This window comes from Uranotaenia lowii, chromosome 2, assembly GCF_029784155.1.
Source record: "Uranotaenia lowii strain MFRU-FL chromosome 2, ASM2978415v1, whole genome shotgun sequence".
In the NCBI taxonomy this organism is placed as follows: Eukaryota; Metazoa; Arthropoda; class Insecta; order Diptera; family Culicidae; genus Uranotaenia; species Uranotaenia lowii.
In genome coordinates, this window is record NC_073692.1 from 236,452,532 (window position 1) to 236,471,445 (window position 18,914).

Genomic DNA, 18,914 nt, shown 5'->3' on the forward strand with positions numbered 1-18,914 from the left:
TTTAATTTGAAACTTTCAAAATTAAGTTAATTAAGAAAGAAATGATTACGATAAAGTTGTTCTGAGACCAAATTATGATTGAAATTATAAAAAAAATCAATTATGGGGATTTTAAGGTAATAAAAAATAACATTAAAAAGTTGAAAATTATATTATTGGTTGAAACTTGATATCTGTTATGTTTCAAATTCTATACAAAGCTCGAAAAAATAGTGTTTTTCACCTGCTTTGATTAGTGCTTTTGCTCCAAAGCTGTAAGAGGCTCGCGTTACCTGGGTATGTATGTGGTTGTTCACGCATTGTTTGTTTTTTATGCAAAAAGTGAAATTTATTTTCATCAATTCTATCATCACTTTTAAAATATTACCTACAATGGTATTTTTCGCCGAATATTCGGTGATGCAGACGGTACTTTTGAACACATTTGAAGCTTATTTACGATTTTTCATGTTCATGCTATTTATTTTAAAATATTCGTTTCACCGAATACTTGAAAAGCGAAAAAATAGTTGGTATTACGCCGTTCGCACTATTCGGTACATCTCTAACGATATCTATTCAATGTTCTAAAAATAATGAAAATACTTCTTCTGAAACTAGAGATAATGGATAAAATCTTATATATAAAAATGGAGGTGTTTTCTTTGTAACACCATCACGTATAAACGGTCGGTCGGATTGAAGTGAAATTTGGTATCCGAGGGTTTTTTGGGTCAGAGATGGTTTGTATAATAGTTTCAAGAATCTCACTTTTTATGGAAGGTGGTCCCAATACAAATTCAACTTTATTTGTTACGATTTCCATAAGAATCGATTCACGAGCACGATGAAGTGAAGGACGTGTAGATGAAATCAAACATTTATAACGATTACATAAGAAGGTAAAACGAAGTTTACCGGGTCAGCTAGTATGATAAAAAATCGAGTTCAGAAATTTATTTCCAAAATCAGTTTTTGAAGCATAGGCTCCAAAAACTTGTTTTGGAATTGTTGCAAAATGAGATTCATTAAAATTTTGATGAGGGTCTTACGCTGATATGAAGATGCCCAGTAAAAATATTGTGGATAACTTGGAGATTGTTTTTACATTTTTATCTTCGAAAAGGCGTGTTTTAATTTTCATTTGTGAAATGACATTTATATCGGAAAATTCTTTAAAGAATTTTTTAAAGTTATAATTTTTAAACTAGCAATTGTAAGAATTACAAAAAAATATCTTTTTATTAACACTTTTTCGCAGCGAATATCTAAGATTCGTAGATTGTTTTATAAAAGGATATCAAAATAAGTGTATTGAGAAACGTTGTTAAAAGTTTTCACTATTTTTCTCCAAGTTCAATTTTTCAAATTACAAACCTACAAAATACAAGTCTTATTTACAACTGTCCCCCCCCATTCCTGCACTCTGTTTCTCAAAATAAAGGTTTTTCGACAGATATTTACGATCCTTCTTATTGACAGATTTTTCTAAATTTGGAAAATCACTCCCCCCCCCCTCCCAAAGAGCCAACTCTAGGACCGCCCCTGATCTATAGTTTGAATTTTTGAAATCTGTTTTCTACGTTTGAAAGCCTTTTAATTGCGTATCAAATAGGCAAAATTTGGTTTGAATTTGAATTTTTTTTCTGTTAAAAAAAAAGAAAATATAAAAAAAAATATAATTTTAAAATCTTAAAATATTTATTTTTTCCATGGCTCGCAAACAAACAACTCTCCTGTTGATTCCAAAAAGCATTTAGAAGCAAACGGGTTGTTGAATGTTAAAGAGCAACTTTTTCTTTTCTTTATATATGAATAGTTATAGTGCTTTTTTATAGTCAATTAATGATGAATTTTTCATATTTACAAAAATAAGGACATTTTTCAAGAGTACGCCCGTATTGGACAAATGGAAAATGAAAATGGATATAATGGGAGGGCCTAGGGGAATGTGTGAAGGTAAAATTTCATTTGTATGTTGAAGCTAAAACTATTCAGTAATTGTTATAATTTTGCCCCTAAATGTATGCAGCAACATTGTTCATTTTTTGATTATAAATCGGTATCGAATTTTGAATACGGCGAATGCGCCAAGACCTTTGTTTTGAGAAAAACGCATTCCAAGTTTCAGAAAATAAAATCAATTTCCTATTTAGCTGCGTACAATCAGTTTCCTAAATAAGTCGCTAAAACGCTTTCAAATTGATTTAATTTCATCACCCGATCGATCAATATAGCTTTTCCGTACTTATTACTTCAAAAAATTAATAAATATAACTGTGGGCCCTTTTACCACAGACTGGTGCTCTCATTTTGTTCATTCGCCAAATTGGAGCGCCCTTTTGGATTGCAGAATGACTGTTCGCCTTTTGGATCACTCATTAAATAAGCAATATTCAAGCAAATTTCGGCTTGAAAGCGGGTCCAAATGATCACATTAACACATTAGCACATTCAACGATCTTATAAATGCTGATTTGTGCTTCTCCTCGTCCTGGGAAAACAAATTTAAAAAAATTCAATGCCCTTTTTCCATCTCGAAATAACTATTGGCCCTTTTTGAGGGGAAATGCGCGAATGAACTGTGGGATTACACACTCATAAAAAAGCTATTCGCCTTATTTAAAAAAATAAATTTAACTTCACTAAAATAAGAAAAATTAAAAGGAGATTATATTTTCGGATGTAAAATAAAGAGTTTAACGCATTTATGTGATTATCTGGATTTGTTTACAGTTGGCGCATTCGCCGTATTCAAAATTCGATACCGACATGTTTTTAAAAGAAAACATTAAAAAGCAATGTAAAATTGATAAACTAGCATTTTTAAATATTACTAGCTGACCCGGTAAACTACGTTTTACCTTCTAAAGTATAAATCGTAATAAAAGTTTAACCCTTTAATGCATAATGTTGTTTTAAAACAACAGTGAAAAAAGTCAACTTGTATGCATACCTTCTCAAATAACTTACATATGATTGGAAAATTAGTTTTAACAACATCCTGAACTGATTTCCTGTAATCTTTAGCACAACTTTATTGAAGGAATGTTCCGTGAATATCAATGCGTTTTCGAGATAAATTTGATTTAATTAGTGTTGTTTTAAAACAACACTATGCATCTGTTCACGGAAGAACCGGCAACCCGGACTGAGGTACTGTCCAGCATAAAAGCTCCGATCACAGAACAATAGCTCAGGTTCTCGGTCGATACTATTCAGGACCGATCGCTCTCTGTTGTTTGAGATAATCACCACACTAACCCTCAGTATCGTCAAAGTATACTGGGGAAGATCAGTTGTGTTTAGTACCACATCGCGATCGTACTTATACCTCGAGCTCCGTGCGGAATAAAATTTGTTGTAAGGGGCCGTTCAGATACCACGTGGACAGAAAAATGAGATTTTTGACCCCCTCCTCCCCCTCCGTGGACAAGCGTGGACATTTGGCAAACCCCCACCCCCCTCCCCGGATGTCCACGTGGACAGATTTCAAAAAGCTTTTTTGAAATACCTATGTTTTGACAGTTAGAAAACACCACTTAAAGCCTTTTTGTTATTGAAAAGGCTGATTTTGAAAATAAAAACGAATAAGAATTTCCTGATAAATAATAATCTTAACAATTTTATATTACTAAATTATCATATTTATCACTTGCATCACTTGCGTTCAAGTAGCTACTAATTGTTTAAACTTGAACTGGAGCACTTTGCAATTTTAAGATTTTGATTTAAACATCTCAATATTTATTCACCTATAGAAAGTATTTTGAAAGTAAGTATATCCACGTGGACATGACCCAAACCCCTACCCCCCTCTTCGTGGACAAGCGTGGACATTTCCATACCCCCCTCCCCCCCCCCCCTAAGTTGTCCACGTGGTATGTGGACGGCCCCTAAACCGTTAATAAAGTGTTTAGTTTTTTGTGCCTAATCGTCGCGAGTTTTTTGTACAATGTCCGAAGGAACCACCCGGTCGATTCCGGATACATAAATTTGGTCCTTCGAACCGGATGACTGACCGGTGGACAATTTAAAGATCGGACTGAATCGGACATTGTGTATATTGTAAAGTGTGTACTCTGTTGTGCGAACCCTTTGTGTTAACAAAAGTGGCTATTCAATTGTACTGTTGGCGGCAATCATCGGCATCAGAACGCCACAATAACCGCCATCACGTTTACTATCCTGTAAACGATACAGACGACGGTCAATTTTCCAACGGTCAACGGTCCCATTGGTCATCGGTCCTGGTCAATATTGCTCTCGGCAACTACGGTGCACGCAAGGGTCAACGACCCTCAGGTTTTGTATTGCATGTGATCTGTGGTGTTGTTATGTGTGAACAATTGTGGGTTTGATAAAATTTATGTACAACCGAGCTTCAATAAAATTTGGATTTTTAATTTGTTGCACATCAATTAATCATAAATTGTCCATAAATCCCTGGTAAATTTTCCGCTGATTGACGATTGGTCTCGATTCTGCTGGCATTCGTTGTTTTGTTGTTTTCACTTGGTCGATTCCCCCTCGCTGCAGTCACCAAAGTTCATTGCCCTATTGTCATACGTAAGACGGCGCGTCAAACAGTGGATTTCAGAGTGAAAAAAAATACAAGTGATAAAAAGTGAACTTAAAAAAAATATACAAGTGATTAAAAGTGAACTTAAAAAAAAAAAATTGTGCTTTTCAGCAATACTTTGCTACAGTGCTGTTACAAATGAACATTTTTAAGTGCGATACTTTTTGCATTGTATTGAAGTATTGAAACTGAAAATACAACAGTTAAAAAAAAACCTGAACTTGTAAAGTGAATAAAATTTTTTTACTTTGTGAGTGAGAGAGTTCAACTTTAAAGATGACTAGTGAATTAAAGGACCTCAAGAAGCAGGAGAAGCAGATAAAGTCAACGTTCGATGGAATACGAAAGTTCTTGGACCAGTACAAGGCGGAGAGGCATGAAGCACAAATTGCTACTAGATTGGAGATGTTGGATGCTTCGATGAAAAAATTTTACACCGTTCAACGCAAACTAGAGATCGTCCAGGAAGAGGAAGACGAGGAGACAAAGGAAACTCCTGAGCAGCGTCTTGAGCGGCAACAAAAACGAGATGATGCTAGCGCGGTTCAGACCTACTTTTTTGAAGATACTTTCTGCGATCTTAAGGCGAGTTTGAAGTCACTCCTGCCTCTTGAAACCGATCGTTCCATCGTCACTTCACAACCTTCAATTCCTACCAGCAACCTACCGGGAACGAATCCGCGAGTAAAGTTACCCGAAATTCGTTTACCTAGTTTTGGCGGACAAACTCGCGAGTGGGTCACATTTCGCGACACATTTCGTAGTTTGATCCATTTGAATGACCAACTCTCAACTATGGACAAATTCACCTACCTCCGCTCGTCCTTGACTGGAGATGCTTTTCAAGAGATTGGCTCTGTAGATGTGACAGCAGCGAACTACTCCGTAGCGTGGGACTTGCTTCAAAAACGCTACGAAAACAAAAAATTAATCGTGAAGGCCCATCTAGATGCCTTATTTAGCATTGAACCAATAAGAAGGGAGAGTTTTGAAGCGTTAAGCCAGTTGATTGCTGAATACGACCGCAACCTACTTCAACTTGAGAAGATTGGAGAAGAAACTGGGAGTTGGAGTACTATCTTATCTTACATGGTATGCTCTCGCCTCGACTCCAGTACCTTACGTCTTTGGGAGGCTCACCACGCATCAAAAGAGGTTCCTGCGTACGACGATTTGATGGATTTTCTTCGCCAACAATGCGCTGTGTTGCAATCCATTGCCCCTGTCAAACCAATCATGATTGAGCACAAACATCCTAGGTTTTCCGTCAGCCACACAACGGTCAGATCATCAAATCGTTGTCCCTTTTGCGGTGATGAGCAACATTCAGCTTTCAAATGCCAAAAATTCCTCAAGATGAAAGTTCCCGAGCGTCATGAGAAGGTCAAACGGAATGGATTATGCTTTAACTGCCTTTCTTCGTCGCACATGCTCCGTGCCTGCACCCGTGGGCATTGCCGCCAGTGCCAACACAAGCATCATACCCTGCTGCATCCAGTGAAAGTGAACAGTGCGCCTACTCCGAATAATCCACACGTGCCGAATCGACCATCTGAACTCACCAATCTACAACAACAACAACAACAACAACAACAACATCCACATGCCCAGAACACGACCACACCTACCAACCAGAGAAGTGCACAATCAAGCTCATACCCAGTAACACTGCTATCAAACCCACTACACACCACAGATCCCCTCTTCAACACACATGCATTACCAATAAACACCTACACCTCAATTCATCAAGTCCTCCTGTCAACCGCCTTGGTGCGCGTTACTGATCAACATGGAAATTCTTTGCTTGCAAGAGCACTTCTTGACTCGTGCTCAGAATATTGCTTTATGACTACAAATCTTTTTAAAAAATTGGAGCTGGTTGAAGCCTCTAGCTTCCTGTCCGTTGCTGGCATTGGAGGTTCGGTGGCAAGATCCAACAAAAGAGTTCACGCCACTATTCTGCCAAGGGATGACAACATCTCATCTTACCAGAAGATAATCGAGCTTCATGTTCTTCCCAAGCTCACCTCCAAACTTCCAACTCAATCTGTTAGTTTAGAGCAGCTGAATATTCCAGCGGATATCACGTTGGCAGATCCGGAATTCTACGAACCAGGACCGATAGACCTCATCATCGGAGCGGAGTATTACTACGATTTGCTTGCGGATGGCCGTAGAAAACTGGACGAGGACGGCCCGACTCTGCAGCAGACGGTGTTCGGTTGGGTTATCTCTGGCCGGGTACCCAACAGTCATCAGGTTGTTCCAAGATCTGTTGCCCATCCATGCTCAAATGTTGAGCTTCGAGAGACATTGACAAGATTTTGGGAATTAGAATCCTGCATTTCCAAAAGCTTGTTGTCTGTAGAAGAATCTGCGTGCGAGGAGTTCTACAATGAAACCACTTATCGAGATGAAGATCAACGCTACGTTGTTTCGTTGCCCAAGAAAGGATATCTTATCGACAAATTTGGAGATTCGAGAGCCACAGCACTTCGAAGACTCGAAGGTCTGGAGCGACGATTAGCGCGGGACTCGGCGCTAAAGCAGCAGTATTGTGCCTTTATTCGAGAATATATCGACATGGGTCACATGATTGAGGTATCAGAAGAACCGAACCAGCTGGCATACTATATGCCCCACCATCCTGTACAGAAACCTGACAGCACCACCACCAAGTTAAGGGTAGTCTTTGATGCCTCTTGCCGGACGTCGACGGGGATTTCTTTCAATGAGGCACTTATGGTCGGCCCAGTAGTACAGGACGACCTGCTTTCCATCGTTCTTCGTTTCCGGTTCCGCAAAATTGCAATAGTGGCAGATATTGCGAAAATGTATCGAATGATTCGCATGAATCCGTCCGATCAACCACTTCAGCGCATCTTGTGGCGGTTTTCTCCAGACGAACCTGTGAAGTCATACCAGATGACTACAGTTACCTACGGAACTGCTACGGCGCCATACTTGGCAACCAAATCACTTCAACGGTTGGCCGAGGATGGTGAAAGCAGTTATCCAGCAGCAGCAGCAGTGATCAAGAAGGACGTGTATGTCGATGATCTGATGACAGGAACTGATGATCCAGAAGAGGGTGCCCAGCTTGTGTCAGCAGTCAACATTTTGACTAACTCAGCAGGATTCGTTCTCCGAAAGTACTGCTCTAATAGTTCTGAAATATTAGCGAACATCCCTTCAGAGCTGCGAGACGAAAGAACAACACTTGAACTTGATTCATCGACTGCAACAGTAAAAACGTTGGGTTTGATTTGGGAACCATCATCGGACAGCTTCAAATTTGCAACTCCAAGCTGGAATTCTGCTCCCATCACGAAAAAATCTGTTTTATCCGACATTGCACGTGTTTTCGACCCCTTGGGATTGATTGGACCGGTAGTGGTGCAAGCGAAAATATTTTTGCAACAAATTTGGAAGCACAAGTCTGATTGGGATGATCCGCTTCCAGATAGCATGCAAATTTTCTGGGAGGAGTACCGTCGCAATTTGATTGCTTTGAAATCTTTTTCTGTGCCCAGGTGGACGGGCTATCTTGCAAACTTGACCAGTGTAGAGCTCCACGGTTTCTGCGACGCTTCAGAAGCAGCGTATGGAGCATGTATCTACCTTCGCTGTATATCAGATAAAGGGTCAATCACTGTTCGGCTCGTCACAGCAAAATCTAAGGTGGCACCCTTAGAAGATTTGGCTCGCAAGAAGAAAAAGCAATCGATTCCCAGATTAGAACTATCATCTGCCCTTCTTTTGTCCCACCTGTACGACAAACTGCGAAAAAGTATTCCGTTCACGATTTCTGCGTATTTTTGGACCGACTCCATGATTGTGAAGTATTGGCTCGCTTCACTTCCATCCCGATGGCAATCATTCGTGGGCAACAGAGTGTCGGAAATACAACACATCACCAAAGGCGGAATTTGGAACCACATCGCTGGTGCTGAGAACCCGGCAGACATCATCTCCAGAGGTATGAGTCCGGCACAGCTGCAGTACCAGTCACTGTGGCTTGAGGGCCCAAGCTGGCTAAAATTCGACAGATCAACTTGGCCAACAGTTGTTGAACACCCATCAGAAATCGACAACTCTCTGCTTGAAGAAAAACCATCATCATCCTTGCCGACTCAAGCTCAATCACCCAGTTTTGTATTCGATTTACATTCCTCTTTGCCACGTCTTGTTCGAATCGTTGCTCTGCTGAGAAGATTCATCCACAACTCCAAAAAGCAGAATCGTGATACTAAACGTATTGGTCAAGTATCACTAGAGGAAGTGGACGAAGCCCTGAAAGAGCTAGTTAAATTATCCCAAGGTGAGACCTTCCCCGAAGAGATGAAGGCTTTGCGCAGTAACCACGAGATTAAAACATCATCCCCCCTTACTTCGCTGAATCCTGTGCTCGTGGATGGAACAATGCGCGTCGGTGGCCGGCTGCGTCACGCTGCCATTTCGGAAGACAGGCGACATCCATTTATTCTACACCCGAAACATCCTTTGACCAAAACTATCATGCGTCACTATCACCTGAAAAACTTCCATGCGGGGCAGCAATTGTTGATATCGACAGGTCGAGAGCGGTTTTGGCCAATTCACATCGACAGTTTGGCTCGCAAAGTAATATTCGAATGCGTTTCGTGCTTCCGGAATAAACCCAAGGTACAGCAGCAACTGATGGCAGATCTCCCACCAGAACGGGTGAATGCGGACTTCGTTTTCAACAAGGTCGGCGTTGATTTGTGTGGTCCTTTCTACGTTAAATACCCAGTTCGAAAAACATCTCCAATAAAATGCTTCGTGGCCATATATGTTTGCCTGGTGACCAAGGCGGTTCACATGGAAATCGTTGCTGATTTGTCGACTCAATCTTTCCTTGCATCGTTCAAACGCTTCACAGCCATCCGGAGCACTCCCAGACTAGTTATGTGCGACAACGCTAAGAACTTCGTCGGCGCTGATCGTGAACTTCAAGAATTGAAGAGGCTCTTCGTAGATCAACAATTCCAACATACCGTTATCACCGAAGCAGAAGTAGATGGCATCGAGTTCAAATTCATTCCACCCCGTTCTCCAAACTTCGGAGGCCTTTGGGAGGCGGCCGTAAAATCGTTCAAGCGGCATTTTCGAAGAACTGTTGGCAACAATCCACTCACGTATGACGAGCTTCACACTGTAGTTCACCAGATCTCTGCTATCTTGAATTCGCGACCGCTAACTCCACTTAGCAACGACCCCGATGACTACCAAGCGCTTACTCCGGGACATTTCCTAGTAGGCCGACCCATCACTGCATTCCCAGAGCCTGATCTTCAAGACCTTCCACAAAATAGACTGTCTCTGTGGCAAGAAAAAGAAATGTTCGTGCAGCGGATCTGGCAGAGGTGGTCAACAGAATACTTATCTAATCTACACAACCGTACTAAGTGGACCAAGAAACGCAACAACTTACACGTCGGAACGATGGTTCTGGTCATGGAGGAGAATATGCCGAAACAAAGTTGGTGTCTAGGCCGTGTTACCAACTGCATTCCGGGCTCAGACGGACACGTCCGGGTAGTGCTGGTGAAGACGAAGGATACCACTCTCAAACGGGGAATTTCTAAAATATGCGTCCTGCCAATTCGGGACAACTTCGAGGAACTACCATCGCAGAAGCACTAGGTGCTTTCATCGAGGCGCTGCGGCGTCGCGGAGGTTCCCACTTGGGGCCTCCGCTCCCAGTTACGTATTTTTTTTATATTGTATTGCAAAAAACTTAAAGAATGTTCATCCCCCAGAGTCTCCCTCTTCGTTCCGGTTTCCGGAACGAGCATCGCTACGTTTTCATCGCAGTCACGATCGCCTACTCGTCAATCACAATTGGTTCAGGTTTCAGCATGTGGCTACTTGGTTTCTGGTTTAAACAAACGTGTCGTCCTAGAGCATCCGCTCAACCCCACATACTTCGCCGATTTGTTCATAATTCACAGCAAGGGAACGCATCTACATAACAATCAACGGCTCGTCCGAGCGTCGGTACCACCGTTCGGCATCTGCACCAAGATCGACAGGTCATTGATGGTCTGATCAACCTTTTTCGGAGGCCAGCGTCGTAGCAGTAGCAGCACGTAGTTGTTAGAGGTAGCATGGTTCATTTTTCCTATTCACCACGAATTCAGTGGTCGGCATCGGTGCTGGAGGCACCCAACGGAGGCCAGGAGGCCTCCGTTCCAGGCAAGTTCTTTAAGTGTTCATAAATTCAAGTGAAAAAGCACCCTCTCATATTTTTCAGCGCGCTTCGCACCCTTTGGGTCACGTGGGCACACGTGGCAATGGACGACTCTAAGACGTACCCATCCAGGCCAAGCAGCGCACCAAGAAGGTCATCATCGGTCCACATCACGTCATCATAGGTTCAACACCACATCGACATCGGCACCACATCAATCAGAACCATAGCGAACCACATCTAAACATCCACCGGAAGGAAACTCCACTCTGTCCATTTCGAATGCACCATGGGGAGGTGCAATATACCACATCGCCACCGAAGATCGTCGCAGAAAGTTTGCAGCATATCCTAGGAACATAGAAGTGATCAACTTGATCAAACGGAATTGTCAATTTTTAAAAAACATCCAACAATCAGTATAGTACGTGATTACTCAAGAATAATGTATTTAAGGTTCTTAAGTTGAATATTTCTAATGAGGCAGTTTTTGTAAAGTTAATTATTTGAAAGTTATTGTACATCTAATTGAACAAATTATTAATTGAAATCCCTAAGATTTCAATGGTGGCCGGCATGTTCACGGAAGAACCGGCAACCCGGACTGAGGTACTGTCCAGCATAAAAGCTCCGATCACAGAACAATAGCTCAGGTTCTCGGTCGATACTATTCAGGACCGATCGCTCTCTGTTGTTTGAGATAATCACCACACTAACCCTCAGTATCGTCAAAGTATACTGGGGAAGATCAGTTGTGTTTAGTACCACATCGCGATCGCACTTATACCTCGAGCTCCGTGCGGAATAAAATTTGTTGTAAACCGTTAATAAAGTGTTTAGTTTTTTGTGCCTAATCTTCGCGAGTTTTTTGTACAATGTCCGAAGGAACCACCCGGTCGATTCCGGATACAGCATCAAAGGGTTAATTTCATCTACACGTCCTTAACTGCATCGTGCTCGCGAATAGATTCTTATGGAAATCGTAACAAATAAAGTTGAATTTGTATTAGCACCTTCCATAAAAAGTGAGATCCTTGAAACTATTATACAAATCATCTCTGATCCAAAAAACCCTCGGATACCAAATTTCACTTCATTCCGAATGACCATTCATACGTGATGTTGTTACAAAGAAAATGCCTCCATTTTTATATATAAGATGAAGGTGTTTTGTATCCTTTATGATCAAGAAAACTTGTTAAAACCATTAAAACAGAGACTGATTAATGTTACCCCAAAGCATCAAATTCTGAACAGAGACGATATCGATTTTTAAATCAAATTTAAAATAGTCTTTTAAATTTCTGCAACTATGTCTTACGTTCATAGGAATCCAGTACTGGTTTTAAAAATATAAAACATGCCACATTCTCCTTAAAAGAAAAAAATAATCGAAAAATATTGAAAAAAGTGATCAGTCTTACCCCGAATTACGGTAATTATTACACTGAAACCAAATCCACTCTTAAAATACACATGATTTTTCACTTAAAAACAAGGATCCAGTGATTTTCTTCCATTCAAGTGCGACATATACATTTCACTTGGCAGTCACTTAAATTTCAAGTGAATTCATCTACATTCACTTCAGTCGTCACTTAAATTTGAAGTGAGAAAAAATATTCACTCCCCCATCACTTGAATTTCAAGTGAATGTTGGGTCGGTTGTGTTTATTTTCAGAGTTCAAAATGGTAAATTTTAAAGAGCAGCGTTTAAAGCTTATGCTGGATTTGGATTTTCCCAATTCTTTACTAGGCGATTTTGACGGTAGTTTGTGTTAAACGTGATGTGAGGATAAGTTATTTAAAGGTGTTATCATGTTTCAGCTTGTGGGTTGAACTGGACAGATTTTCTGGTTTGCAGCAGGGAAGATTTAGAAGTCGCACTATCCGCAGTAATCGATCTACCTTGGGATTACGATGGAATTTTCCAATCAATAAATTTATGGTGAAAGCGTAATGTAAGTATTCGAAATCGAAGTGGTGTTCTATAAATGTTCTTTGTTTATTTAAAAAACGCGTGAGAATCTTACTTAGAAACTCAGATAAATTTCACTCGAATTTCCTAGTTTATTTCACTTGACCGGTCACTTAAGTGAATTCACTTGACCCATCACTTAAAATTCAAATGAAATTACGTATGGCGAGAATTCACTACAGATGTCACTTATTTTTTAAGTGAAAATTATTTTGGGTGTATAATTGGTGGATTTTTCAGAGTTCAAATGTATAGGACCATAACGTTTTGTTTTTCATCATTCAATCTAAATTTCTGGAAGAAAACTTTCGATTTGCCTTAAGTTTTCCAATTCAAATTTCTGAAACTAAATAATATTTGACATTGCTGTATCGTTTATAAAACTGCCTCAAACGTACGATCGTTCTGCTCAGAATTTGTTTTTCCACCAACGATGGCGGCAACAAAACGGGAGGAAGAAAAACAAACCACAAACCAAGCTCCAAAACGAACAGCAGCTTCCCGATCAGATTGCATCCTTGCGCGCGTCGCATGTGGGATTCAAATTGAAATATGTTCAGTACTTGTCCAGTGCTCGATCGGTTAGCATCAAGTAAGTCGGGGGCTCCCGTGAAAAGGAGATGAGACAAACAGTTGTTTAATTTTAGTCTCCCACGTTCTGGTTCGGCGATTCGGTCAAAGTTAGATAAATTTAAACATAATTGAGCCGTTTGAAAAAAAAAAAAACATAACTGTTGCGTGTGATATCTCGGGATGAGAAGTGTATTGAAAAGAGGTTTGTTTGTTTTTGAGGTTCTTACGATTTCATGTTTCATTTTATGGTTTTCTGGTGATAAGATTCTCGATGAGCGGAGTCAAGTGGTGGCAACGGAGCCGATTTGGTGTAATTTGAGAAGTTTTCCTTTGCCTTGACGACTATATACTTGTACTTTTGGTTAGGCGGGTGGGTATTTAGGTTTTTTTTGCGTATGACTTGTATCGGAAAGCGCTGAGATGTGTGAGCTGCGCTTCTTCCAAGGTTTAGGAAATGCTACAAACTGCGGGATGCCATTTCGGGAGAGTGTGAAGAAGACGAGAAAATTGTCTGTGTTTTGAGTGCTTTGTCCCGTAAGACGCCTTACTAAAGTGGGAAAATGTGTGTTTTTCTATTCGAACGCAGCGAGACCGATCATTCGAGGAGAGCTGAAGTAGGAAATACAGCAGCGAGTCACTAAGGCAGTGCCAGTCTTCGTTGGTCCAGCCAAAGGACCGAACGTGTTTCGTGGATTAAGAGTCCTACCGGATCGAGCAGGAAGTGTGTTGTGTAACTTCAGACCACATTGTAGCTAACGGTGAGTATTTCCTTTAGAAGTACCTACAATAAAATTAAAATTGTTATTGTGCTTGTAACACTTGATTTAATTATTGTGACGCATGGTTAACGAAATTCTACGATAGGACTGCTACCAGTTACAATAGAGTAGCTATTCGGATTGATAATCTCTGAACCCGGCGCTCATTCTATGATGCCTTGCAAGTCGTATGAATTATCAATATGATTATTTAAATTCAAATCTCGAGCCAACCGATGATTGATGAAAAGGTCACGAACGTTTGAAGTTAATAATTTTTATTAGTTTCACTAACGTGAGCAATAGGGTGTCCCAAAATTGCATAACTTCTGGGAATCTGGGGGCTCACCCTCCAACTGGTAGATTAGGATGTGCAGAACAAACTTTTGTATGGGACCGACTAAAAAAAATCATGTTTAGAGGTTCCGCAAGCGCGATCTTTGAAAAAAGTCCACTTTCAAAAGATTTGATTTTAAATAAATTCTGGGTCCAAAAATTTTCATAAAACTTATTTATTTTATATTTTTTTAATTTTATTTGGGTTAAATACTACACGTGAAAAATGAAAAATGATCCAAATTTGTATGAAAATGTAAAACAAGCAAGCTATTTCGAAGAAAAAAAAATTTTTTTGGTCCAAAAATTTTGAATTCAATTCACCAAAATGTGTACCAAGCGTAAAAACTTTTTATCACCTATGGCATCAAAAGATGCGGATTTTTGTGCACTTAAACTTTGCTGAACAAAACATGTTGTTTGTATCATCGTGTGAAGAGCTATTCACGGTTGAATCCTTAATAAAAATCACAATTTAGGATATTTTTTATTTAATTTATCAAATTTGTCTTAATAAATACCTACTTTAAAATCAAAATACTTGCAAAAAAGACTTGAATGGTTTAAGGAAGTCATCAGAAGGCCATATGCCAAATTTGAGCGGAATCGGACAACAGGAAGGGGTTGCACTGAATCTCAAGTGTGAAAAGGATTCTGAGATATAGTGTTCTAAAGAAGCATAAAAAACTGGTTTTTCATCAAACATTTTTTTCGTTAATAATCGATTGCTTGATTGTGTAGATTTTATTTAAATTTCAATCAAGACTAACATTTCACCTCAAGACTGCAACTCGATTGGACTTAAGACAAAAAAGTTATGACTGTTCAAAGATTGTATTTTTGTGGCAATTTGTCGTTTAACACAGAATGAGTAAATTTTACTCATTGCGTTTTACAGGACAATTTGTAACCAAAATACAATCTTTGAGCAGCCATAACTTTTTTGTCTTAAGTCCAATCGAGTTGCAGTCTTGAGGTGAAATGTTAGTCTTGATTGAAATTTTAATAAAATCTACATAATCAAGCAATCGATTGGTAAAGAAAAAAATGTTTGATGAAAAACCAGTTTTTTATGCTGTTTTAGAACACTATGTCTCAGAATCCTTTTCACACTTGAGATTCATTGCAACCCCTTCCTGTTGTCCGATTGCGCTCAAATTTGGCATATGGCCTTCTGATGACTTCCTTAAACCATTCAAGTCTTTTTTGCAAGTATTTTGATTTTAAAGTAGGTATTTATCAAGACAAATTTGATAAATTAAAAAAAATATATCCTAAATTGTGATTTTTATTAAGGATTCAACCGTGAATAGCTCTTCACACGATGATACAAACAACATGTTTTGTTCAGCAAAGTTTAAGTGCACAAAAATCCGCATCTTTTGATGCCATAGGTGATAAAAAGTTTTTACGCTTGGTACACATCTTGGTGAATTGAATTCAAAATTTTTGGACCAAAAAAATTTTTTTCTTCGAAATAGCTTGCTTGTTTTACATTTTCATACAAATTTGGATCATTTTTCAATTTTCACGTGTAGTATTTAACCCAAATAAAATTAAAAAAATATAAAATAAATAAGTTTTATGAAAATTTTTGGACCCATAATTTATTTAAAATCAAATCTTTTGAAAGTGGACTTTTTTCAAAGATCGCGCTTGCGGAACCTCTAAACATGATTTTTTTAAGTCGGCCCCATACAAAAGTTTGTTCTGCACATCCTAATCTACCATTTGGAGGGTGAGCCCCCAGATTCCCTGAAGTTATGCAATTTTGGGACACCCTAGTGATCAATTGCCAAGATTTGGAAGGAGTTCTTGCTGATCTTAAGGGTGATAGTTATTATCATATTATACTAAGCGTTTCAGATTTTTTTCGGACATATCCGGATCTGCATATTTGGACGTTTTCCCTAAAACCGGACTTCTAAAATCAAATTGTTAAATCCAAAACCAGGGGAAATCCAGGTCCTTTTTGTAGCGAATAAAATAAAAATTTGTGTTATGTGTAACGTGGTGTTCAGTGATTATATTGAAGAACCGAATATTTAAAAGAAACTGTGATTAAAAACATGGTCATCAAACTATTCAATAAAGTAAAAGATGAAAAGTTAAAACAAAACCTCGAAATAGTTAAAAATGTTTTATTGAAGCAAATCAGTTGGATTTAAATCATATTTTAGACTTTCAACAATATTTTCAATTAATTTATGTTATCAGCAGATGAAAACCAAAATTTGAGCGCTAATAACCATAGCAGCTTTGCCTACTAGCGACATGTCGCATACGTCACGACGTTGAAAATCATAACGACGCATCGCGAGTTTCCTAGGAGATTTGAAGCATGCGATTGCTGTTTAGAAAAATGAACCGTAAATAACGTTAAAGATGTTTGTGTACTATGTTGAAATCGCCTACTGGACTGAAAAAAAACCATAACAAACCTGCAAATGACAGAAATCTCGCTAGTAAAAAGTGTCGCTATTCGGTTTAATGCTATACACAAAATATATAAAAATGGAGGCATTATATGAACGTATACAATCTGCATCTGCAGGGTTCATCCGATTTGCATACATTTTTTGTTGTTGTGTTGGTCTTCGCGAAGAGCGGAACATGACAAAAATATTATTTGGAAAATATTTTTGAGGAACTTGATAATAAATTTTAAGTTTTTATTCGTATCAAAAAAAGTCACGGCAACAAATTTCCATATTTTTTTCTATTCAAATCACCCAAAAAAGGAAGGCGCCACAAGAAATCAAGGCTTACTGATGCTCGTCCATTTTTAAGTTGGAAGTTTTAGAGCCCATTTTCATAGTCACTGTACTCTTCACGTGATACCAGTAATGGATACTTGGATGATCTTTAATTTTTTTTGTTAAAATTATAGTCGTTTTAACATCTTTATTTCATCCGCGCCTTTAATCAACGATGGAGTTGGTGGAGAGTCTTTGAAAAACTTGTCCGGTACAGCTGTGATCGATGTTACTCTTGGGCTCGAACACACGGACATCGGCTCAGGAAGTAATTGCCTTGCCAACTGAGCTATATCACAAGCCCGATGATCTTTAATCATTCTTTTGGGGTGAAAAAAAGCGCAATAAAGCGGTAAGGAGCATTGTAGAGGAAAATGGTGTTTTTTCAACTTTCATACGATAATTCTATAATGTATATGGAACGTATATCAAAGCAGCATAATAATATGGTTACAAAAATGTTTGCTGGGTTGGGGGGGAAGGGGTAACTGGGATGAAATTACCTGGATTTTTTTCAGATTTTTTTTTCTACTGAGTTTAAAGAAACAAATGAAAAATGGTCTAGTTTTTTTAAAACTCAGATAGTTTTGTAACTAAGAGCACGATCCACCGATAGGAATTTTGGGTTTTAGATTCTTATTATAGATGTTCTCTAATCTCTGGTTATGTTTATTAGTTCGAAATTAAAATTATCATTTTAGTTCTCGACATTTCCTATTTCGACTCTTGTTTCGAATATTCCGTCTAAATAATCAGATTTTGTTATTTTGAAAATTCATATCATTTTGGAAGCCTACTAAGAATTTAACCTTTCTCCATAAATTTAAATTTGTTTCTTGAATGTCAATTCCATGTTATTATTTCTATTAAAGAATGTTAAATCTGATTCTTAATTAAATCTGATGTCATTGAAGTTATGTCATGTCAAAATTGGGTTTTTATAGCAACTGTGGGCGAATTATCATGTCAGAGTTTTTATAAATGAATGTTTTGATTTTTTTAAGGAATAGGTAAGTTCTAAATAAAAAAATACGGTACCTATTATTAGTTTTTATGTAATCCACACTCCCGGTTTTCATAAATTTCGTGCGGCCCTCGATGTTAAATTATTTTTAAACGTTTTCAAATGAACTTTAGATTAGAATCTGAAATACAAAAATGTAGTTACTGCGTCTTATTTTAGAAACGTATTCCTTACAAACGGCTTCCACTATTTATTTGATGAAATGTAAAAATTCCAGATTTGTCTGTCAAGTCATGACCAACGTTTGACAAATTGATTAAATAATTAAGCTAAAGATTCATTTCAACATTCATGTGAATCAAAAAACAAATTTTTTTGAAATATTCTTGGGATTCTTGTTTTTCTCATTTGTCGCAATTATGTTATCAATGGCCTCTGTTCGCCATTACGAAATGTTTTTTTTAAACATTCATTCGACTAAAAAGCTTTTATGAATTTTTAACACTTAGTACCTATAATAGATAATCCATAATATCCTTATCTAGGCTTCCTCGAATATTTGAAAAAAAAAATGGAAACAAGTCCGGTCGGACGTGGACGCACGAATTTCGAAGAAAACTGCCCGGTTTTGTCCGGTTTTATTCACGTTATTTGCACAATTAAGCAAAAACATCAAATTGAGTTATCATAAGTTTCTATCTTTGGGTGCTAGAACAAATCTTTTTGGAGTTATTTCAGGTTATTTTCTTTCTTCTTACTCTAGTACTTTTT

The 18,914-nt window shown here is 38.4% G+C and overlaps 2 protein-coding genes across 3 annotated transcripts in view; both read left to right on the plus strand.

The window, feature by feature from the left end:
* The first annotated feature begins 4,837 nt into the window (after positions 1-4,837).
* LOC129742430 (uncharacterized) lies at positions 4,838-10,231 on the plus strand. Its single transcript, XM_055734328.1, has one exon. It carries the CDS (start codon positions 4,838-4,840, stop codon positions 10,229-10,231), a length of 5,394 nt encoding a protein of 1,797 aa, XP_055590303.1.
* A 3,066-nt stretch (positions 10,232-13,297) lies between these two features.
* Positions 13,298-18,914, plus strand: part of LOC129746689 (uveal autoantigen with coiled-coil domains and ankyrin repeats) — a 31,866-nt gene continuing 26,249 nt past the window's right edge. The window contains exons 1-2 of one of the 2 annotated variants that reach the window (XM_055740538.1): positions 13,298-13,348; positions 13,916-14,087. The gene's annotated coding sequence lies outside the window, so the exon portion shown is untranslated. Of the gene's footprint in view, positions 13,532-13,915; positions 14,088-18,914 lie in introns of both variants that reach the window. The other variant, XM_055740537.1, reaches the window with a different exon arrangement.

Coding starts and splice junctions, on each gene's coding strand:
- LOC129742430 (XM_055734328.1), top strand. CDS start 4,838: ATGACTAGTGAATTAAAGGACCTCAAGAAGCAGGAGAAGCAGATAAAG.